Raw genomic sequence first — 25427 nt, forward strand, 5'->3', positions numbered from 1 at the left:
GTCATGCTGAAATAAGCAACACCTTCCCTAGAAAAGACACTGGCCTCACATTAAGTCTCAACACCTCTAGATTTTTCAACACGACTGAAGCCTTCAAAGACACGCGAGTAATACTTGCCATGTGTACTTATACATCAGCATATGATAATGAATCCTGGCATTTTTTCGGTGCGCTGTTAACAAGCTAGATGATGGTCCCTCTTCTCCTCTTCAATTTAAAAACAGAATTTCTAATTTTATTTCATCTGACCACAAGACACTTTCCCCACTTTATTTCAGTCTTGTCGTAAATGAGCTCAGCGGTGAGCCCCTCCCCATCTCCACTTCTAAAACATTCAGCCCCTCTGGGTTGGTCGGCTTTTTGTGTGTGTGTGTGTGTTATGTTATGTTTCCAATTACCCTAATTAGTAGATGCCCTGCCAGGTGTTTTTTTTTTTTAAACTACATTTTTCACATAAAGTGAGCATACGTCTTCCAAAAATCTAAAATATTTCTCAGCTTCAAAATTCACATGTATTATTTGGAAACACAGTTGGAGCAGGAAATGGGTAGAGACAAGGGGGATGCACACAGTAAAGCACGACAGGCCAGGATTTGATCCTGCGCCGCCTGCACGAGGGCGACGGTCTCTGCACATGGTGCGCCCGCTCAACCCACCGAGCTATCCAGGTACCCAAGATTTTCCTTTACAACTGTGATCCGGGATCAGTGTCTTCCTAAAAAAGGGCAACATTCCCTGCTTCAGTACACAGTTCTGCTATAATTGATAATAATTAGGCCCCATCCTTTTTACCTTACACGTAGGGCCAAAACTCGCATTTTTTGCTATTTATTAAAGTCTTTCTCCGTGCAAGCTGCTTCATGTGTAGTCAGTTGAAGGATGTGGTGTCCAGGTTTTACAGCACGCTTGGGTTATTCAGACACATTACCCATGCAGGTATAACAAGACAGAGTAGAAATTGAATGAAGCAAAACTTCATTCAAATAAATATTTGACCCCCCAAACTCCTTTTGTGACAGCCCCCTTGAATTAGCAGGGCTCATTCAATTTTACACCGACCTCCGTGAAGGTATGCATTATGTAGCTTATTTGTACAAAAAGACATATGCTTCTGTAATGCAATAAACTCAAAGGGGTCAACACAGATACCTTGAGTCTGCACATAAAGGCATGCCAAGCAAAAAAATCTACATTCCATACCTATGAATTATAGAACTGAAGGGCATATTTTTCCTGTTCTGTCTTTCTTTTTTTTTGCTTCTTTTCTTCCAACAGCTGCCCAAACTGGCAATTAAAGCAAAATCCATAATAATATTTAGAAGCACACCATCAAAGGAGCCAAATGCACAACAGCTTTATAATGGCTGTATATAATCTGGTGCCCTTTAACACTACGCTGAACACAAAATGATGTGGCAAAAATAAATCTAATTACCCAGCCATTCAGCATCAAAAGCTGTGCCAGCAGAGAGGACTCCAAAGAATAGCATGAAGAAACAAACAGAGGAGGACTCTCGCTGCATGCTTCGATTTGGTACACAGAGGCACAGCTAGTTCCTGTTGTTATATTGAGTTATAGCAATTATTAGCAATTTTACATAACAGGGGGTAAAAAAAATAAAAAAAAATTACTTTAACAACAAAAAAATACCCCCAAAAAACTGCATTTGCTAATTCAATTTAGATAATGAACAATAATGGTGATGTGAATTATGAAAAAAGAAAGAAAGTAATAAATCAATCTCTGCATGAAACAAGTGATATTTGCTTTAATCCATTACTCTCAGTAAATCTTAGGGTTTAAGACTTTATGTACCCTTACATCTATTTTACAAGAGTTTTTCTTTTTGTTCTTAAACGCCACATGTTTTTTGTTGCTTTCTTGTTATTACTAGCAATCTGTTCTCCGTTTTTAAATGGGACACATACAGCAGCTTGAGTGTTTATGGTAAGATCCTTCCAGCCTGATAAATACCCACGTCTTTTAATCTCCACAGACCCACCCTGTAATAAACCCTTTCCTTGCTATAAACGTGTTGTCTCCAACAATAAATTGATACAGCGGGAGATTATGTCACCGTGATTATATTCTCACTAATTTCTGCACGGGGCCGCCTGCTCGTAAACTGACTTTAATGAGTTAAAGCTGCGGAGTTCCTGAATCCAAATTATGTTGATTCATATAGCTTCGTGGGAATCTGGTGATGAACATGGCAATAACCCTCTAAAATGTTCCTGTAAACTCTGCAGCATTATTCTTTAGTGCCATCTCAGTAAACTGCCCTCTTACACCCATTTCAAATTGCATTTAATTATTGTGCGCATTTGTATTGATGACTTTTGATAAGTCTCCACAATCCTCTCACTTGTTATCATTCAAAAGCACTTTGCTCTTTACTGAAAGGTGCAGCTTTTGAACATTTTTGCAATACTTTAGTTGTATATGAAATATGTATTTGTTACATAATTGTGAATTAAAAGGAAAAAAAGTGCAAACAAAATGCTATTGTTTCCTCTGCTGTATAAAATGCCACACTTGAGTAGGTGACTATGACACAGACAGACACAATGGATTCATTTAATCTTTTTAGTGGATCCTGAGCTTACATAAAAAATGTTTTTGAACAATGTTGTTTTATCTTTTCCCCCTCAGGGTCTGTTCTTAAGTCAGTGAAAAAAAAAACTTGAAAAGAATTCAAACTCTTAAAAAGTATGAAAATACTGCTTGAATACTGTATTAAATGTATTACTATGTTGATTATATGAATATTTAAAAGCCTGCAACATTTTTGAATCACTGCGGAAAAGAAAAGAAATAAATAAAATGTTGTAAAAACTAAAAAAAAAATCAGCCACATATTCAAGTAAAATATGTCCTAACCTTCATTTTAGGGTTCAAAGCTTACATGCAATATCATCTGCAATCATTAAACAGTTTGGAATTAGTATCGACTTGCAATCTATTTAAACACTTTACAAACGATTTTCCAACATTCAGTGTTGACCTTCAATGCGGAATCTTGGACATTTGTCAAATTGTGTGCAGCGACATGACGTTTTACCTCTACAGGGAACCTTCTGCCATTTATGCTGTGTTCTGAGCCTGCTGATCCATTACTGTGGCCCCAGTGAAACTCCATCTTCTCAGCCTTAAAGCGTCCTGGCAATCCGGCACCTCTCACAAAGTAGTCATCCTTCAGGAGCACAGCCACTGAAGACAATCCGGAGGGTGGGTGGGAGGTGGGGGTGAAAACAGACAAAAGAGACAGACATTTAAGTACACTCATGCAAAAACAGGGAACTCACACCTTTTTTGTCTTGAGACACTCATTCTTTGGCATATTTGTTGGGTTCTTTTTATCATAAATGACACATTCATTCATAATTTTTGTATATTTACATCATGTTTCTGCTCAGTTTGAATGTTTTCTTAAAAGAACAAACAAAAAAAGCAAGCTGGGGGCTGTGAGGGACATTTCCCCTCACTCAAACCTCAAACCTGAGACGTTTGTTCTCTTTAAGACCTATGTTGTATTACTTCAGAATGAGTTGAATAAGACAAGTCAGTGCTGTTATCTTTCACAGTGATGGAGACAGGGCACAAACATGCTTTCCCCAGCGGCCTTAAGTCACCGTCTGACTGGGACTGTCGTGAATAAGTTCAGTCAAAGCCACCATCTCTTCAGCTGTTGCATGACTTGCTAGGAAGACATAATGGCATTCACATGGCAGCTTTTTACAAGGCTGTAGTGCCACTGCTTCCTTTGCAGAAAAGCTGGATTTTCCATGGTTTGGTTCTTTAAAAAGGGACATTCTTGTGAAGAAAAATTATGTTCAATTGGATTTTTTTGTGGAATTCTATGCAAATCCACCATTATATAATAGTGTTAATGAAATATCCTGGAATTGTATGTAGAGCTTTATTATACACAAATGAATTTGACTAAATAAGTCATTGATAAAATACAGTATATGGGCAATTGCACTGCTGAGACCTTTTTCAGTGTCATTTTGCGACAGCAGAATGCTTGTTAACTCCGTAAATCTAATTATAAGAAAACTTATTGGGCCTTTAAAGGAGCTTGAGGCTCCTTTTAAGAAACGAGACTCTCTAGCGCCACCCTTCACCACGACGGCCGTTGGGGGTACTGCAGCCAACAGTGAAGCCGGCACGGGAGAACGGGGAGAACGTGCATGCAGCGTCATGTGACGTCACATCCGCAGCCCAGCGCGGGAAATTCGGGACCGAATTGCAGCACATTTTGCAGCACACAGCCTGTTCAAGGCAAAGGAGAGATACACTAGAGGGCTCATTCTTTTGGGTTTGGAACGCTTCATCTGACATTATTACTAGAAAACTTAAAATGTATACGGATTTTTTTCATAAATCTTGCCACAATCCGGCCTCAAGCTCCTTTAAGATCCTATCCAAGATTCCTGTGTAAAATATATTTGTTGCACATTTACATAGAAATACAGATCATATACTCCGTTTTTAATGATACATTTCCATGGACAAATCATTTTTAAAAAATTTTGAGAATCCTGTGAATGTTTCAAGGGATTTGCTCATCCCTTGAAAAAGTTTTGGTTTCACTTCTAACTCTGCTTATTTTAAGGTTCCCGGGAGTTTTTGTTTAACTTTTTTCTTTTAATCCGCCATATTTCTGAATTGCCTATCAGAGACAGAAGAATCTTAAAACAGTGTAAAAACTTTTCTAGTGTGTGCCACCTTTTTTTTTTGTAAAAAGGTAAAACATGCAGACAATCAAGGGAAATGAACAACCACACAGAACTTTAGGTTAAGTCCTTTTACATCACTAAATGAGATCAAGTCTGGTTTGGTCTCTTCCTCGGTCACTTCCTTGTTTGCTCTTGTTTTATTACTTTCTTGAGCCTCTTAGACGCCGCTGTCACGAGGTCCACTGTAGCTCCGTGAGCTAGCTCCATCGCTGTTGTTGTGACGCAATGCCATAAAGGGATACAAAGTAGTCCCAAAAGATGACTGGGGCAGGAGACCAAAGTTATTCTTGGTGATTTTTCATCAATAGCAGGGAAGAGAGACCACAAGAGCCAGAGGAACCTTCTTGAATCTAACAAAATGTCTGTTTTAAATTATACTCAAACTGATATTTTAACATATGAAACATCTTAATAATGCTTTAAAGAACTTTAGCTGACTAAACATACCTGAACACAGAATGATGGTGCCACAACTATTCATATTATTGCCATCTGCCAAAAAGATATCCAATAAAAGGTGTTCAAATCTATCGGTGGAAAAAATGTACGCTCTATGAATGTTATAAGCACAAACTGTTAATCCTACATAATCAGAATGTATAAAAGGTGAATATGCAGACATAATGCAGTCAAGCTATTTCAAGTTGGGGATAAATATTTCACCTGATTCCCTTTTCCATGTGTAGAGGAGGAGCTGGGGGCCTGTATTATGGCTTGTTCATTTTTTTAGCAGTGCCATGTAAGGGTGATTTGAACTGTATTAATGTTCTATGGCATCAGAAAAAACCATGACAAGCCAGATTATCATCCCTCTACTGTTCTGGCTGAGGTCACATGCTAATGCATCTAGAAGCCTCTACCACAGCTTCATTTGACATCATTAGCCAGATTAGACCTGGCGCTCCGGTGGCTGTTCCCTCATGTTAAGTGGGGATTTAGTCAGCTTCTGAATCAGAACAGCCCAGTTTTAATGAAATCACGGGGTAAACTAAGTGGAAGGGTGTGTACCAAGTAAAAATGCAGATCCTGAGTCAACACATAACATAATGGATGTCTTGTGAAGATAGAAGGAAAGAAGTTAAAAACCTCCCACAAAGATCACCATTTGATGGACAGAGGCAAGACAACAGGAGTGAGATTTGGAAAACTAAAACGAAAACGAAATGTGAAGGTCGAAGGAGAGAAGAAATTTGTGCGATGAGACATGAGCAGATCTTCTGGCGTGAGAAAAGACAGAGACTGCCAGCAGTATTAATATGCAGTGCTGCTTAAGATGAAGGCCCACAGGAAGAAGAAGCAAGAAAGATGCAAGAGATTTCCAAGGCTGGCAGCATTAGGTCAAAGTTAAAAAAAAAAACAAAATATAATCAGTCTGCACAGGAAATAAGTACTCATTGCATTATCATAATTGCGCAACTCCTTTGCAATACTCCAAAAAAGAAGGAGGAGAAAAAAGAACTAACTGTTGTTGAAGCAGTGTAGTCATGTGTACAACACGAGAAAGGCCAAGGGAACGGAGATGCTTGCTGGCCTTGGGAGTTTCATTAGAAACTGGGTGTGTGTGAACCCTCAAACAGCAGAGTAGGAATTAGACGTTAAGCCAAAAAGACCTTGAATCACAGCCTGTGAAAGAAGGGGAGTGTGTGTGAAAGTAAACCCTTGATCAATGCAAATGTCTCTGGAGCCTTCCGATTCCCTCTGAATTCATTTTAAACTTGTTTGAAATCTTTCGGAGAAATGTTTTGTTGGGGAATGCCGCTTGAATGGCAGCCAATCTGCCTAATCTCAAAGCAGGTCAAGGCACGGGGGAACGTCATGTAATCAATCGCAATGAACTTTTAAGATCTATTCACTCAGCTCTTAATTGCAACGCTGACTTTTAAATAGTGTGAAGTATGTTAATGCCCTTCTGTGGGGGCTTTGACCAACTCAATTTCTGCACACCCCAGTAGCACCAGCAAGATGGAGTAAGCTAAATACACTTTTAAAATTTAAAGGCAACGCTGGGAAAATTGAAATAGACAATGTTAAAGGAGTTAATTAAAGTGATGAACGCACTCATTTCAATCTGCAGCAGTTTTCTGGATCACACTTCTTGTGATCCAAATATATATATAGTTTTTTGTGTCTTTGTTTGTCTTCCTTTGCCGCAAATGTATCGTTTTCTATGACTCTTTTATTGTGCAGTTCTTAGCCTCAGCAGGCAATTGTTTCCAGTGAAAGAGCTGTAACATGCAACAGCACTCTAACAGCTCAAATCCAAATGGGAACCAGACACAGTTGGTGGGAAGCCGGTGAACATGGTGGTTCCGAGGAGCTAGACATTTCCTTTAGGACCTCCAGAATGAATCGGGTAAATACACCCCGCCTCAACCATCGGCAGAGCTGCGGAGTCTGCTCTATTTTCAAGCACACTTAGGAGATGAGAATGACAAAGTGTGCACAAAAACCAAATAGGTTTAAAAACTACAGTAAATATGAGGGTTATTAAAATCTAAAGACCCAAATTCAAAGAACAATTATTGAAGGACGAGTCCAGTACATTAAAGTGTCTCACCAGAGACTTTAACTTGGTGACCTTGACCTGAAAAGAGGACAGTCCACAAAACAGCAAAGCATGAAATCATAATATGAATACCAAAAGCAAAAAAAACCTGGTATTTGACTGTGACATGCGAGTGTCCTTCAATGGCGTCATTTAATTGATTCATTGTGGACAGTTTTTGGTTCACCAAAGTCTGCTATTATATATGTTATGAACAGCGTGCCTATCTTTGTGCAATAAAAGGCATACCCAGAACGGCAGAGCTTTCATCCAATTAAATTCAAAGAGCGTTTAAATCTGACACAAGTGGTGCACAAGTGTAAGGTGTATAGTAACAGCTTGTCAAATGGTTAGCTTGTTAGCCTGTGCACTATGTTGTATATGCAACTTCATGCCAGGCAGTGTGGTCTCTGTAAAATCCACCACAAAAGTCAACATTTTTCAGCAGACTGGAGGCAAAACTATGATTCAGAATAGATGGAAGAAAGAGCTTCGCACATCTGTTGCAGATTAAAGGGATTACCATATGAAATCAAATTGATTTCCAGTCAAAATTCATTATATATACAGTTATGTATATGAATGAGGCAAAAGTGTTTGTGTATCATAAGGTACTGCAAAAACAATAAATATATTTAAAAAAAAGTACAAATATATACATATACAGTACATGTATGACAGGACCTCATAAAAGATAAGAATACAAAACAAAATTAAAGCTGCAAGCAGCGATGAACGGGCCCTCGCGCGTGCAATTTGCACCAATTAAGGTCAAGGACTCAAAACTAAGTCAGATGACACCACCCACAAGTCTTTATGTCAAACCATTAAAAGGTTATGGTCAAAAATAGGAACTATGAAATATCGACCAATCAGAAGAAGGGGCAGGGCTAATTTGCACGATAGAAAGGTCAAGTACTCAAAACCGAGTCCGATGACACCACCCACGACTCTCTATGTCAAACCATTCAAAAGTTATAACAGAGAATAGGGACAACCAATCAGAAGAAGGGGCGGGGCTAATTTGCACCATTGAAGGTCAAGTACTCAAAACCGAGTCCGATGACACCACCCACGACTCTCTATGTCAAACCTGTCAAAAGTTATGGCAGAGAAAAGTTTTCTAAGGGGCGCTGTTGAGCCGTTAGGCCACGCCCATTAATGCAAACCATGAATTATCAAATTTATCGCCAGGCCTGGCTTGCGTGCAAAATTTGGTGACTTTTGGGGAACTATCAAATATGGACCAATCAGATGAAGGGGGTGCACGCTTTTTGGCGTCTAGCGTCGCCACGGTAACGCTTTTGAAAGAGAAAGTAATGCGCGTCGTCGCAGGATGGAGACGCACATTTTGATGTATAACACACCTGGGTGCACGTTACGGTTCGGGCCGTATTAACTGCTGAAGGAATGGCATAAATTGCGCAAACATTACACGATTAATTCAAAATGGCCGACTTCCTGTTCGGTTTCGGCCATGGCGCCAAGAGACTTTTCTTTAAGTTGCGACATGATACAGGTGTGTACCGATTTTTGTGCATGTACGTCAAACCGTATTGTGGGGCTTGAGGCACAAAGTTTTCTAGGAGGCGCTGTTGAGCCATTTTGCCACGATCAATGCAAACTATTAAATATCAAATTTTTCGCCAGGCCTGGCTTGCGTGCAAAATTTGGTGACTTTTGGGGCATGTTTAGGGGGGCAAAAAGGCCCTCCTTTCGTCAGAAGGCGAGAGAGAGAGAAATAGAGAAAGAAAGAAAGAGAGAAAGAAAGCAAGAAAGCAAAAAAGCAAGAAAGCAAGCAAGAAAGAAAGAAAGAATTCCTACAGATACAATAGGGCCTTCGCACTGTAAGTGCTCGGGCCCTAATTAGAAAGCAGGGGCCGTCTTGTAAAGATCTGCCTCAAATAAAGGCTTGGTACCCAAGGCAGTTGAAGTAAATAAAATCCTTGGCTTTGACTTGACGAAATGCAGTGTTTGTTTATAGAGATTAGGCACAAAGCAACAGTAAATCAAATATTGATTACATCTCTCATTGGTATGAGTAAGGTTTTCTGGCACTGGGAACATTCAAATATACATGTAAAATGATCCTATACATGTGCATTTATGAGTAAAGTATATTTGAAGACAGCAAAGCAAATAGAATGAGAATGCTGAGAAAAGATTAATACGAAAAAAAAAAGAGAAAATATTTTCCAAGATTTTAAAAAGGCAATATTAAGTAGTGCATAATACCAAATGCAGTATGTGAAACATCCACATTTTAAGAGGATGTTGAAATGATAAAACCCTTAAAATGCAGCATCTGTGCTGTAGAAAATGCACACCAGATGAAGTGAGTCATGACAACAGAAACCTTTCACAAAGGATGTTTGGTGCTACTTGAGAGTCATGCAGTAATATACTGTGCATCAGGAAAATAATCTGCAGACCGCCCACCATTCAGCTCCTATAGTAGAGCTATACTTAAGTATAGGTAATGTTTGCTGGTTCTGCTTAGAAAAAGAAATAAGAGAATTAGAAATGTCACAGATGTGGTAAAGGTGTCCTGCGATGTGCGCCGTGAAATGGGTTGGGTTGTTAATAGAAATTTGTTGTTTGTTGGCTCTCATGTATTTATCAGTCAAAAAATGATATTAATGATACTAATGTACAGTTTCCAAGTCTTTGTTGTCCAAGGTGTCAGTAGCAGTATCCGTCGGCTCGTGAATCTACCATGAACCGGAGAATGAGGTGTACTGTACTGCTGCCAAGTGCTTTTGTGTTTTGATCAAGATGACTGGGAGTAGAGGGGTCCAAGGGCTCAGCTAAGCAGCTCTTTTAAGGACTAATGTGGCTTTCAAAAGACATTTTTAGAAAACATTGATTAAATTACATTTTATCAGGTTAAACAAAAAAGCTCTCCTCTCAGCACAAATGTGAATTCACAAAAATGTTAGTTTACCTTGAACAGCTCCAATGGTTTTGATGGTGTTCTGGTTCTGGATTCACTTGTGGTAATGAGGTTCCATTTTCCTGTTTTTGTTTTTAAATTCTTAGTACTAGCATATTTTTTATATCCAAAACCACATTAATCCATGATATTTCTGTATTTGTAAATAAGCAGCCCGCAGCATTGCTTGGCTGTGTCAGTGGCCTTGGTTGTCATGGAGGCTCACAACTCTCATAATGATCAAATGCAAAAGACGACACCCCTCTCAAAGAGAAATGATACCAAAAGCAAACAGATCAATTAGGGCTGTGCCTTTTAACACTACTGGTCTAGTGATTTGCTTTGCTGAATTAAAAAAAAAAACAACAAACTTAGTGGCAGTCATTTGAAATGGGAGCCGATTTAGTAAGCTTCCAAATCTGTATGCAAACAAAGCATGCAGGCAAGAACACAAAGGAAAAGCTACAAGACACAACAGAGCAAAGAGAGGAGGACAATGAATGTTGTGGTACAGGCATAGTAAACGCCTCATAAATTTACAGGAACCATGGAGGAACAAGTCTTGTAATTGTGGCTGTTAACCATTTTACTGAAACAAATTTGTTAGTTTGACATTTAGAGCAGGTAGATTTGAGTCTTGGTAAAACAGAGATGGCATCTTTCAACACTTGACTGATAAGAATTTATGGCCTTACAGAGATGAAACTGAAGATGTTGCAGTCTTCTCTTATGATGTGCACAGAGTACCAATAGCTATGGTGGTGTTTTTGTTCAGATTTGGGTGTTTTTATGTCCTTCTTATTTTGAAACTATTGCTCTCTTTGGGGCAGCACAGTGTCTTGGGGGTTAGCACTGTTGCCTCGCAGCAAGAAGGTTCTTGGTTCGACTCCCGGGCCCAGCTTTCTGTGTTGAGTTTGCATGTTCTCCCCGTGCTTGCGTGGGTTCCCTCCGGGTACTCCGGCTCCCTCCCACAGTCCAAAAACATACATACTAGGTTCATTGATGTTTCGAAATTGCACATAGGTGTGAGTGTGAGTGCGTCTGGTTGTCTGTATATCTATGTGGCCCTGTGGGACTGGCGACCTGTCCAGGGTGTAACCCCTGCCTCTCGCCTGTAATGAGCTGGGATAGGCTCCAGCAGACCCCCGTGACCCTGCAAAGGATAAAGCGGGTATAGATAATGGATGGATAGATAATGGATGCTCTTTTTGGTCATCTTGGTTTGGATCTCACTCCCCCGGCCTATGTGCAAATAAACAATTAAATGATTTCTGCTTGCAAAGACCACATGTTTTTTTTTTGTTTTTTTTACCTGTGGGAAGCCACAATGCACTAAACTGCAGCTTTTTGCCAGGAAACAAAATAAACAAAGAAGAACCCCCTTTTTTTCCTCTATTAGGACCAAAATATTTTTCTGCAGCTTTATCAACACATGAATCCTACTCAGTCAAGAAGAACGGAAGTGAGAAAATGGCCAAGATCACAGAAGAAAACAAAGGACTTGAGACAGCTCAAAAATGGTATACATTGGAAATTAAAAGTAGAAGAAGAACTAACGTTGGAAAATCAAAACAGCACAAGCAAGTCCATGGCATTGTGTTGTTGCCGGTTGTTATAGCTCCCGTTTGTTGTTTTACATTTAATACTTCACTATACCTCTTGCTGGAATGAATACTCCCTTACACTTATACAAAAGACGTAAGTTATATTGACGCTCTTTCACTGCGGCCCTGGACGCTTCTTGTTTACACTGGTGCAGTGTAAACAAGAAGGCCCAGACCACCTTAGAATGTGGCCCAAGTGATTCTATCTCTATGCTTCCTCAGACGCATCCTAGTGCATCCACTTGTGTCTGCCTCACTCAGGACAGATGTTAATACCAGGCCTTAACAGGGCATCTGTACTCCACACCTGTTTTGAATTCGCTTGATTTCACTGCGCTCTGATCCCTCCACACAGCTGTTTTACAATATTCATCTCCTTCCCCAATAGATATTCTCCTCAGCTTTCTATGTTCTCTGCAAGATCCTCTGTGTCATTCTTGTGCTTTCCTCATTCTCATGAGCTTCTTTTTCGTCTGCTAGTTTGTTTTCCTTTTTTTTTTTAGACACTTTTGTTCTTCTTGCTGCGTGGCACTCTCGGTATGTTTTTGTTAATTAAATTAAAGTAGATTGGAGTGTAGTTCTTCATCCACCTGCCTGGTGTGTTGTGCACTTGGGTTCTTATCCAGCTTATGTTTCAAATTGTGACATATTTAATTTGTTAAATACTAATTGTTACATTCAAAGACAAAAGGCCACTATTCCCTGATTACTTTGGAACTGTAGCAGGCCTTTAGTTGTAATGAGCACACAGTTGTGAGAGGCGTGTAAGGTGAAGCACACACACACACACGCACACGCACACACACACACACACACACACACACACACACACACACACACACACACTCAGTAATGATGGCAGACAGAACAAAATGTTAAACAGCATGATTACAATTAACTAGAATTGATGCTGACAACCCTCGTCATAAGTGCAACTAGTCGTTTGCATACGAGAGCAGAAGCAGGAACAGTCCTATTGAAACATTTAACAAAAAAGTGCACTTGGCTTTGTGCACTGTGGTTTACTTATTAAAACCCGGTCTACAGCATGTGGATCCTTACTAAATCATTACTAGTGGCTTGTGCCGTCTTCAGCATAGCAGATTGGAACAGGAGTATGTAATAAGAGGAAACTGAGCTCTTACTATTATCTTTATTACTTGTATTATTAGCCAGTTGGCTTGTAACTCTGTCATGAAAAATCATGTTTCAGGATATAATTGGGTGGGGGGTCCAATGGGTTTTTAAGCCATTTACTTTTATTGACAATAACATACCCCTCTATAACATAATTGGCCCAGATGCATAATGTGTTATCTGTTCGGTGCTCTGATTTGTAAAAATCAGCATCAGTTAAAGAAAAATACAAAAAAGATGGATTTGGAGTAACTGATTTCTTTATGGATATGGGTATGTTAATTGTGTGGATATTGCATTTTTTTATAGTTGTGACAGCTCTTAGTGTGACTGAATGTGAACTTCTGTTTGATTTAAAGATTTGTTGTCTTGGACTGGGTGCTGTAACTCAGCCACCTTTCAGTCTTTTATCCCCTCACTCATGCCTCCACCACCTCCCACACACTTGTCACCTCACTGAGGGCTCTTGTCCACAAGTCACTCATTGGGATTGACTGGAAAATGCTCTCTGCAAGTTTTTTACCACTTTGTTTGTATTGGATCGGTTTATTGCTGTTCCAAACCATGTTCTGTTTCTGTAGAAATTTAAATTCACTGCAACAATGAATGTATATGAAACATTCTGTGCATTGGACGAATACATTTAGAACCTTAAGCATCATTTTATACATTTTCTAAATCCACTTAAATCCTGCTTAGGGAAAAACAACCATGCAAGCTCACAACAACTCCTATCGTCAATTTAGAATCATCAATAAGCCTGAACATGCCTGTTTTCCAAGTGTGGGAGGAAACTGGAATACCCAGAGAAAACAGCCGCAAGGATGGGAAGAATGTTATCACAATATAAACCGTATTTTCAGAATTACAAGAATTAAACCATATTTATCATTATATCACATATATCTCGATGTTACATATTGATACATAAATGGTGAACTTTGTGAAAATTAACTTGGAATAAGTTATTCATAGACATTACATCAAATGCAATACTTTTAACACGGCTTTCCTGATAGTTTTCTTTCCACTGGTTTATTGCAGAACTGCTGGAAAGAGCATGGAAAAAACAATCTTCCAGTTTTGCCATCGTATAGTTATTTTGCAAAATTATTTCATGTAAAGCTGTGATTGGGTATTACTGTCCTACACAGAATGTGATTGTTACAGTCCCACTGGGATCTGCAGCTCCACACAAAGCAATACTGTGATTCAAACCTGTTTTTCCAGTGTTTTTCATGGTGGTCTGGTTGGAGGACTCAATGTTGAATTTGTCGAGCACTAGCTCCTGGTACTCCTCCGAAACCAATGCTTGTTCATCCAAAATATCCACAGGAGACTGGTTCTTTGCAGCACACTCTGGGTATAAGGCAGCCCAGCCTCGAGGCCCATGGCTCCCTGGAAAAAAACAAAAGAGAGAGAAAAAATTATAATTACAGAATATGTAGATCATGCTTAAAATATATCCCACTGCGATCGCATTTATCTGTGTATATCAATTCATACCATACATGAAATTAAAAACACTAACAATGGTGTTACTGCTGCAGCGGCCCACAGGGTAAAAGACGCAACTCAAAAGGAGAGAAAGGGGACAAAGATTCTTTCATATACATTCAGAAGCGATGTCTTGTAATTCTCCTCGCTCCACCATCCTTCAACAGGGAAAATGTGTGAGCACAAATGAAAAGTCATTTAACAAGCAATTCCAGTGTTAATTATTTATGATAAAAATATCGGAACGTGTTGCATACCTACTGTAGTACACCACCTGAAACTGAGCCTGTTATGAGAACTTTGTTAATTTGCATTTCTGTTATACTTCTCTTCCTATTTTTTTTCCTTAATGAAAAAAAAATTACCATCAATGGAGTCTTTAACAGAAAATACTTCACTTTAACAATTAATGTGCACTGTGTGCTGCAAACTAACTGCCTGTAGAATCCCCATCCACTGTCTGCTCTTTTAATCCTCTATCCCCTACAGTGGCACTCCTACAAAGGAATAATCCACAACCGACAGGGGTCCCCTTGATCTCTTCCCGGGTACAATTGGCCAATGCAACAACAAAAGCTGAGGGATCAGGGGAACAAGGAAGCATGCATGGATTTTAACTTTTCTGGGTTAACACAATATTCATGATCTCATTCCCTACAGATATAGGACAACTTTGCCACGAGCTCATAAAAAAGATATGAACACCCTTCTACACAAAGAAAAAAAAAAAACATGAATCAAAGGGTGTCTTGCAATGCAATGTATAAACACCTTGAAGCCAAACAGAATATGTTCAACTCCTTCAGAAAGACAGTGAGATTCAGGATTATTGTGAAACATCTTTTACAACGTAGACACACACCATACAGAGTACAGACTCAAAGACAGACACCAGTACTAGTTTTCTAGTATTCAGAGCACGGAGACAGAGTCATAGGAGAAATTAATAGAAATGAGTCCTCTCCTATCTATCCAGGGACATAAAAGAAAATAAACTTCTTCAAAACACCCCCACTTACAATATTGTGCACTTGTAAGGTCTAAATCATAGTGAACGCTACAATGAATTTTCGCTGCATTCTGAACTAATGACTGCATTAACAAGCGGGATTAAATCTGTCCACCATGATTGTGGATTTATGAATATGTCTCTAGCAGCACAACCCCAATATTTCATACCACGGGATAGAGCCTATTATGAATGAAGCACTAATACCATAAGGCAATTGAAAGCTTCTTGCCAATCATAAATACAAAGAGGATTTACATAAAATGGAACAAATGTTTACAATTTTAAGATAAGTGTGGTGTGCACAAAAATTTCTATTAATCCTTTGTGTCGAAAAATACATATTCATCTGTCATTTCGCATTCCATTTGATTTGTGCTTGCTAACATGTTAGCCAAAGCCATGCTATTTAAACGTGAAGCCCAGTTAAGCGCCTGTGGCTCTGTTACACAATAATCTGACTCAAAGATGAAAGCTCTGTGAAGCAATATTTTATATATCAACAATGAAGCAAATGACGCACTGAAATGTAAAAGCATTGCTGCGCTGAGGTTATTCTCAACTTGAATGAACAGCCTCATCAATATGGAAGAGGTGGGACAAGTCCAATATAAAGTAGGAGAGGCAGCTATAAAAAAAAACCTACAGCATATAGTACCAAACCAGAACTAAAACACCAACCACTGGCTCTAAAAGAGGAGAAGCGTCGCAATCTGCATTCTTGTTGTATAACATTTAGTATTTTGAGTTTCAATCCAATTCCACTACAGTAGGCTACCTCCTGATAACAGTTCTAATTATGTCATCAAAGGGGCTTGTTGTTGTTTTTTAATTGACAACAATGCTTCATATGAACAGGATAAATCAAGTGAGGCATGTATGTAAAAACCTAAAGGATTAGATTTTTGATCCTTTAGAAAAAAAGAAAAATCAGTAATCATTCCAGTATATGATCAGTGAATCACATCAGATACCGATGTTGGATCTGCTTGTTCAGATTTCTATTAATTTTGTTTCCCAATTCTGATTTCTGGTTTCCTTTAAGAGGTCTGACCTGCCCATTCTGATTTCAATGCGTTCCGATTTGCTCTCCAAGTGCTATAATCGCCTGACCGCGTGCTCTATTACCTTTATTTTTAGCCTATTAGTCTTTGTGAGCTTCATTATATTGTTCATGCTCATCGGGCTAATCCTTTTAAGTGTTTGATTGTGTTGCTTCTAACAAAAGATTGGTAGTTCTTTGTTGTTTTTTCTTTATCTAACAAACTGCTATATTGGGGTATTCTGTACTCTCAGTGAAAAACCTGATGAGGCGTCTTGATGGTGATTGATGTGACAACGTCATCACAATGTGCTTAATCACAGCAAATAAATAAATAAATAAATAGCACGTCTCATTAGCCAATGCTGATGCTTCACTGAACCTCTGGAAAAAAAAAAAAAAAACATTTTTTTGGGGGGAGTTGGAATTGATGCAATTACCAGACAAAAAAAAGAGGAAAAATTGGGTTTATCAGTATTGATGATTTCTAGACAATTAATCAGCCAAAAATTCAGTGCATCTCTAAAATTAGCTCATTGCAGCCATTATTATTATTATTATTATTATTATTATAATAACATATAAATGCAACCATAGGCTGCTTCAGTTTGTTCGTTCTTGTCTTTCTACTCCTTAACTTTTTAGGTTTTCCAAAAATTTGATATGTTTGCATTTATTTTTGCCTACCATCTGCAAGCACAGGCCAACAATAATTGCAAGTAGTAAATGTCACTTATTCCACAATTGTGTCCCTGTCATCAAAGAAGCACTCGGCATATAATATGTAACTTAATCAGAAATGAATAAATATACTGCTGAAATGAACTATGAGCAGCCAGAGCACATTTTTCCAAACCGCAAAGAAGAACTCTCACCCCTCCAGTTGAGAGTGTGAATGAAAAAAAAAAAAGTGTAATCTTTTGTTAATTTTCCATTCAAACACAAATTACATCCCATTTACTGCTCGAGGGATAATTCTGTCTTTTAAGAACAGAGTGGGCGGAGCAGTCCTAAAATCAGATAAGTGAGGGTTGCACAGCAGTCGATTAATCCGTCTCATTGCCATTCATCAGAATCTAGTGGTTAAGTCTTTTCCACTGAAGCTGCAACTCTCTATAAGACTTAAGTGAAGATATTTAAAATCATTACTTGTTCCAAAATGTTATCTGAAACATTTTATACTAGATCTGCTTCACTCGGCATATGGCTCTGGTAAAACGGTTCATGCACCATCCTACGCATTTAATATGAAAACCTTTATATATATGCTATCAAGTAATTCCTGGGCTGTATTAAGTTTTATATGCATATCTGTGAGTGAATAAATTAGTCAGCTGCAGTACAATAATACTAAAGCTCCTCTTCCAGGGATAACTCATTTAACCCATTCAGACCTAAGGGCTCGTTCGCCAAAAAAAAAAAAAAAGAAAAAAAAAGACTTATAAATTCTGATTGTCGGCTGGAAAACTTAAGACTGACTTTCAAAGCTGCTCAATTTTCAGCCTTTAAAAAAATCTGAAAAGGGATTTGAGAGGGTAAAAGCACATGTTACATCGCACTGGGCTAACAGGTTTTACAAAGGTAAACCTCTACCTATAACACTAACCAAGCAAAGTTAAAAGTTTCTAATTCACTATTGCTATGTTATTCTACGGTATATTATGAAAGTCATAAAGCTCTTTTAATAAGGCGGTAATAGGGTAATGAATTATTATTTGGCTTGCAGAATAAACATTTTGTTATGCCACTGCATGAGTTATAATTAAAATCTGATTACTTTGGAGCACATTTATCTTGGTTTACAATAACATTTGCATTTGATAGTCACCACCTAAATAAACCAGTTCGTCTAATTAATTGACTCACCCATTTACAACAGGAAGCAACACCTTAAAGTGCAGAATAAGTGGCTTCCCAGTGACAAGTTGCTCATTTGTGCGACTCTGTGTCCTTGACGGATCTACACAACACTGCATTTTCATGGGCATATCATGCACATAATTTGCTCACATGTGAATTATAATAATGTAGACATCAAGTCACCTTCAAAGCAATTTAAAAACCTTGGCATCAAATTTGCTGAAAAAATAAATATATCTCCAATATATATATATATATATCTCCAATATATATATATATATATATATATATATATATATATATATATATATATATAAATAAAATAAAACTGCTCAAACAAAATAAAGGGAACACACTACATTGTGTTGTGTTGTTTAAGTGTTTATTTATTTATTTATTTTTTGAGCAATATATATATATATATTTTTTTTTTATATAATAGTGTGCACAATGCTTGTCATATATTAATTTTGTTATTTGTGCTCAAAGCTTTCCTCTGAGTGATGTGACACCACTCGGCAATCTACTCGTTTTAAGTAAAACAGGCACATGTTTCTCTCAATCTGGCACTTTCAGTTCCAGACGTCATCCCATTAACCTTGGGATAAACAGCCATGCCTGTGCTGCCATGGCAATGCTGACAGAATGGCGATTGCCTTGTCATTTCCGTTTTGTCCCTCGCGGTGAAGGCATGCATGCTGTATGCTGGCTGGCAGACCTCCCAGATTTGGCACACAAGTGCTTGCAAAAATCCACACTGATCAGTCCATATGTATGAGTAGCACTGACAGCAAAACATGGCCAGCAGATAGGCGATACAGTGTCACCACTGAGAAGGGTCACACCATTTGTGTAGATCCAGCACTGGTAAGAAGATTAAAGCTGGGTGTATGCTGCAGAATAACATCATCAGGAACATCGGATAACATTTTGTACAACATTCCCGCTGCCAGTTTCAATATGCTGATAACAGTCCAGATGGTGAAAACAGACACAATGCAGCATTGTGTAGTATGAAACATCTAAGTTCGATGACTGAGGAGCTCAAGGCTTGTACATTGTTGAAACAGGCCAGAGCAGTCAGCTTAGTTTGTAATCATTCATCTCCTGACAAGCAAATGTCAGATCTTTTTACTCAAATAATCCAATCACATAAGAGACAGCTGCACACGCAAGGGGTTAAAAGAGAATTGAGTTTTCTGATAGCGTGGTTTTCATCAAATCACATGCAAGAAGCTGCACTAGATTGCAGAAGATACTTAAAAAAATAGATCCGATTATCAGTCAGATTGAAAAAGAAAACCTTAGTAAAATGTACATGTAACAAGATAACAACATTAAACAGTGTCGGATAAATCTTAGAGCCTGATTTTCTAGATTGAACTTTAAACTTTAATCTAAAATATTTATGTGCAATAACGCAGCATCATAAATGCATGCACTCTTGATTTCATCTCCCTGGTAAACATTGTACATATTTTTAAATTCATAGATGCAGTATTTGACTAGAACACGTCTGACTATAAACTATTTTAAATCAGCATCACAACAAAATTTAACTATAAAATGACAAGAGATTATACTTGTAATGCCAGTGCTGTTTATTGAGTTTATCAAGATTACCATCTTGGTTTACCTTGCTGATATGCCAATAGTACGATTTTTACTGATGAAAATACTAATTCTGCTTATATTTAGTATCTATAGAATATTTGTTGAAGCTTTTCAAGCAAGATGACAGCCAGATGACGGACTTAAATTGGCGTTCAGAATAATACCATCAGCACTGCTTTTCTTTATCCTTTTCATTTCAGAAAAACAAATAACTAAAAGAAAAAAAAGGCATATATGCGAGTACACAAGCACACCACAACCTTTTCCATAACCAAAATGAGCCAAGTACTTCAGCAGTATAAGTTGCAATGATTCTTGCAACAAATAGCAGCACAAGAATATTATAGCTCTATCTGTGTGAACTGCAGTGCCAGAGCTCTTTTGCACAAAGCAACCCGACAGACTTGTTCCTCTGTCTCCGTGTCATGCAGATCTCTTTACATGCTTCCTGGCAGCTCTGTGACCTAATGGCTTGGATGTGACAGAGGAAAGGAAGAGAGCATTGACCAAAGCTGAATCAACTGGGGAAAGAAGAAAGCAGATTCAGTTTACTGAGTGATACTGACTGTGAGAGTTTACAATTCATTGTCTTCCTGGATTTACGAAACCTTACAGCAGAGGCTCAGTCTGTCACCATTTCAAACCCGATATGGAAATCTGGTTGTCATTTTAGACACCCAGAGTCCCACACAAGAGAGCCTGGGGAGGGGCGGGGGGCAAAGCGTAAATCTACCATTAAGTGCAGACCGTAAATTAGTTTGAATGAATCTGAAAATATATCAGAATGAATGCAATTACAATCAAAGAGAGGAAACTCATACTGGCAAAACTGGGGCATACAATTGGTGAATGACTGTTCCCGAGTGTAAATGGGGTCATGCTGCCATAACTACAAAATGTAATACCACACTGAAAGAAGTGCCTGAAGAATGGCTTGACTAAAAAGAAAGCCTTTATTGTTGCCACTACTTTCCTACAATTGCTTTTCAATAAGCAAAACTTTGTTCGGAAACTGTTCCATCAAGAAAAGCTCAGGAATATCCAATGAAGAACAGTGAGGATTTTTAGGGAAGGGATTTTCAAACAAGAAAATAACAGCAGCTTCTGTGTCCATGCTTTTAAAATCAATTTTCTCCATGTTGCCAAGTATCCTTATCTCCGAGTGAGATCTAAAGGAACAAGCACTTGACATATCAGTGCAGTTTGCAAGTATGAAAAAAGGCAACTGAGGGTCACTGTGGAGTAGGCAGACGGGGATGCATGAGTGACTTCTCAGCTACACTTCACCAAATTAAATGCGTATTTACTTGGCCTTGTCAGTTTTGTGATGAACAAGAACACGGAAAATAATATCTTTATTCACAGTGTTGTAGTAACACTAGTGTGAGAAAAGTAATAAAAATGTTATGTCTGCTGGACGTAGAAAGAAAATTCCTCTCAACAACTAAGTTAGAGAACTATGTTTACATAAAATAGATGACTACATAAATAGAGAAAAATTTCTCTCAAAGAATATATCAATTGACACAGTGCTTTTAATGTCATTATCGTGAAGTTAATTTACTACCTCGTTGCCACTTTACATACTATGTATGTCACTAAACACAGGAGAAAAGTATATGCAGTAAATGGTTATCTACACAAGAGTCCAATGTCCCATAAGATCATGTTATATTAATGAGACGTTGGTTTAAATCATATCTATCTGACAGGTTCCAGTTTGTTCATGTACATGAGGTTTCTTGAGAACAGTCGAAGGTCTGTCATGGTGTTCCGCAGGGTTCAGTGCTAGGGCCATTCTTGTTCAGTTTATACATGCAGCCATTGGGAAGTATAATCCAGAATCACAGCATACACCTTCATTGCTTTGCTGATGATACGCAGCTCTACTTGTCTATGAAGCCGGATGAAACAGAACCGTTAGTTAAACTTCAGGCATGTCTTAGGGACATCAAGGACTGGATGTCCAGAAATGTCTTGCTTCTAAATTCAGATTAAAACAGAGATTATCATTCTTGGTCCAGAGCATTTTAGGAAGGGATTAGATGGTGTTGCGATGGCTTCCAGCGCAACTGTGAGAAACCTCGGTGTTGTTTTCGATCAGGATTTGTCGTTTAAACCATATGTTAATCAGGTTTGTAAAATAGCATTTTTCCATCTCCGTAATATTGCAAAGATTAGGAAAATCCTCTCGCAGAGTGATGCAGAAAAACAAGTTCATGCGTTTGTGTCTTCTAGACTAGATTACTGTAATGTGTTATTAGCAGGATGTCCAAGTAATTTGCTGAATAGGCTCCAGCTGATCCAAAATGCAGCAGCGCGAGTGCTGACAGGAATCAGCAGGAGAGACCACATCTATCCAGTGTTAGCCTCGCTCCATTGGCTACCCGTAAAATTCAGATTATGTTCCTGGCAGAGCTCTCCATTCTCGGAGTGCAGGTTTATGGCCCATTTCCACTAGTACCTACTCAGCGCGCTTCTACTCGCCACACCCCCGTCTTGCGCTTTTCCACTACGGGCCGAGGCGGGTGGAGCCGTGCCAAGCAGATACTTTTTCTGTACCGAGGCTGCCGAGGTTCTAAGCGTGCTGAGTCGGCCCTGGATCTGACGTCATCACACTACAGGCCACCGATTGGTCAGGGGACAAGGCCGTCAGAAGTTTGAATCGGGAGCGACTCGCTGCGATTTTATTATACAGCGCAAACGTCTGTTTGGTGATCCAACTCTGAGGTGCATATGTTCATAAACCTGGTGGCTGACGAGAGAATTAAAAAAGGGATGTAGACGGGCAATAAGGAACGATCAGATCCACCAGGACCTCTGTTTTACTCTCAGCCGCTCGCGGCTCCAGCTGATTTCTCATCAGCGCCGATACAAAGGGGTTGCGCAATCGAGTACGTCACAGCAGCTTCACCCCAACCCGCCCACTTCTCACCTTGGTGTGGAAAAAAAAACCTGGACAAAGCGGGTAGAGGCGGTACGAGGCGTGATGAGCCGTCCCGAGCCGGGGCGCGCTGAGTAGGTACTAGTGGAAAGGCGCCATTACTCGTAGTTCCTAGAGTATCCAAATGTAGATTTTGAGGGCGGGCGTTCTGCTATCAGGCAACATTACTACGGAACCAACTTCCAATCTGGGTTAAGGAGGCTGACACCACCTCCACCCTTAAAACTAAACTTAAAACCTTTCTGTTTAGTAAAGCCTATAGTCAGTGGTTAGTAAACCTCTAACTGGTGTTGGTAAATCTCTAGGTAGTGTAAACTCTAGTGTGTTAGAGTCGGTAGTCATAGTTGCAGCTATAGAACAAGACTATAATAGTTAGTCTCAAACATCGCTTTGTGGTAGATATGCTGCTATAGGCCTATGCTGCAGGGGGGCACCGACATGATCCACTGGGCATTGCCTCTCCCCCTTCCCTTCCTCTCTTCTCCATTTCTATTTATTATAAGTATCTCATAGCCATCATTTTTGTCCATCGTTCCTGTAGTTTCTTGTGCTGGCCCCCTTTTTTCCTTTTTTGTGCATGTTTGCAGGCCGGAGCTTCGGGAGCTGCGTGCTGACCGCCCCCCCTTGGTCATCCAGTTGCTGCTTCCACCTGCCTGCGCCCCCCCCTTTGGTCATTCCGTTGCTGCTTCCACCTGCCTGCGCTGCCTGCGCGCACAGCAGCCCGTTGAGCGATAGCGCTGAAACGTCAGATTTTCAGATTATGAAGCTCAAGAATGAGATCAAATTATATTTATGTAGAAACAACCTTTCATTAACTGTATTTGGCCTTCAATCAATTTTTGGCAGGTAAAAAGACCCATTTTCAGGGGAGAAATCAGATTCTGGCAAGCAATCACTTTTTAGCACGACACCGGCCCGGCGTGTCCTGCACCGCGGCTGCAGCACCAGCAGCACCGAAGTGTCCTGACTGACGCTGTGCTTCAAACACAGAGGGACACGATCAGCGCTATTATATTACAAGTCTGATATGTGATGACATTAAAAGTATGACATGAATCTGGCTTCATTTCACCACCTCAGCGGGTCAGGTTTTGCGTAAAGATACGCACATTTTTCCGTTAGTTTTTTTTTTTTCTTTTAAATCCCAACCTTTGCATACAAGGTGGCGTGCGCATCTTTCAAGCCCTGTTTTGTGCGCACGCAAGCTTTATAAATGAGGCCACTGGTCCTGCTCAAGGTTTCTTCCTCTCTCTTTAGCTTAAGGCTTTTCTCACACTAGTGGAGTTTTTACCTGCCATTGTTTATGTAATAATTGCTCAGGGGTCATGTTCTGGGTCTCTGGAAAGCATCTAGAGACAACATCAAAAAATTCAAAAAATTGAATTGATCACCTTGGAAGATAAAGAAAAACAAAAAACTACACTGTCGAATTAGCCTTCCAGAATAGAAGGTGATCTCTGATTGGACAGTTTGATTTGCAATCATCCAATCAGATAGAGGTTTAAAGAGGAGGACAACATTCTCAACCACAAAGTTTTCTACTTCACATCTGTGAACAGAATGTTTGCAAAAGAACTTCTATTTTTTTACAAATACAAATCTTTTTACTACCGTGCAGATGTTTTTCTACACATCACAAACTAGAATTTTCAGGCAGATTTCTTTTACGGGATGACAAAATTTGATTTACAAGTGCAAACTTTGAGATTATGTGCAAACATTTATTTACCGCTGCAAAACCTTTATGACTCCATATAGGGATACAAGTTTTTGTTTTGCTATCCATAAAATGGCAAACACTACAGTGGTGAAAGCTATGCTATCATTGCATTGGACTTGGCAGTATTTTCCTCCCTCTGGTTATTCGTTTGGCAATGTCAACAAAGTGAGAAAGCGCCAGGAATTCAGGTCAGTTAAAGCTGTTTGAAACAACAAATAAGAAAAGAAAAGCAGACATGGATAGTGCTGTCAGGATGAAGCCATCACTAAATCTTTGACCTACTTCACAGCTGAGAATATGATTGCTCAGTCAAGAAAAGATATAAAGATTTGCTTAATAAATATGTTCCACACAAGTGATGTTCCAGTTGATGAGGTGTATTGATTTAGTTTCACACTTATTTGCCCTCTCACTTCATTTGAACTATGATTCTTCTTCATGTTCTTTTTGTCTACTGTCGTGGAGTTATTGCAAACAATTCTTGTCTTCATATTTTGAGTTTAATTAACTCTCTAATCCGAATGCAATAAATGTTAAAAATTAAGTTGACTGGTCTTTTTGTTCTGTAAGTCAGTCGAGTGAGGTTCAGAATCACTTACACATTAGCATTCTTATTGCCAACTTAGAATATTTGTAACTGCATTTAAAAAAAGGAAAACAAAGAAAACATGTTTGAGATGACACAATACTGTGTTTAAAGTAATCAGAGAAAAAATACAGAGAAACATTATATAATTCAGTCATCGCTGTATATTCCTGTTTTTCATGTCTGTCCACAC

At 39.0% G+C, this 25427-nt stretch overlaps 1 protein-coding gene across 4 annotated transcripts in view; it reads right to left on the reverse strand.

The window, feature by feature from the left end:
- ca16b (carbonic anhydrase XVI b) overlaps nucleotides 1-25427 on the reverse strand; it is a 109280-nt gene that overhangs the window by 36565 nt on the left and 47288 nt on the right. For all 4 annotated transcript variants that reach the window (XM_061727293.1, XM_061727291.1, XM_061727290.1 and 1 more), the window contains exons 3-4: nucleotides 14181-14360; nucleotides 3064-3212 (exon numbers count right to left, since the gene is read on the reverse strand). In XM_061727293.1, coding sequence (XP_061583277.1) covers nucleotides 3064-3212; nucleotides 14181-14360 — 329 coding nt within the window. The remainder of the gene's footprint in view (nucleotides 1-3063; nucleotides 3213-14180; nucleotides 14361-25427) is intronic.

This window comes from Cololabis saira, chromosome 8 (genome assembly GCF_033807715.1).
Source record: "Cololabis saira isolate AMF1-May2022 chromosome 8, fColSai1.1, whole genome shotgun sequence".
Taxonomy (NCBI): domain Eukaryota; kingdom Metazoa; phylum Chordata; class Actinopteri; order Beloniformes; family Belonidae; genus Cololabis; species Cololabis saira.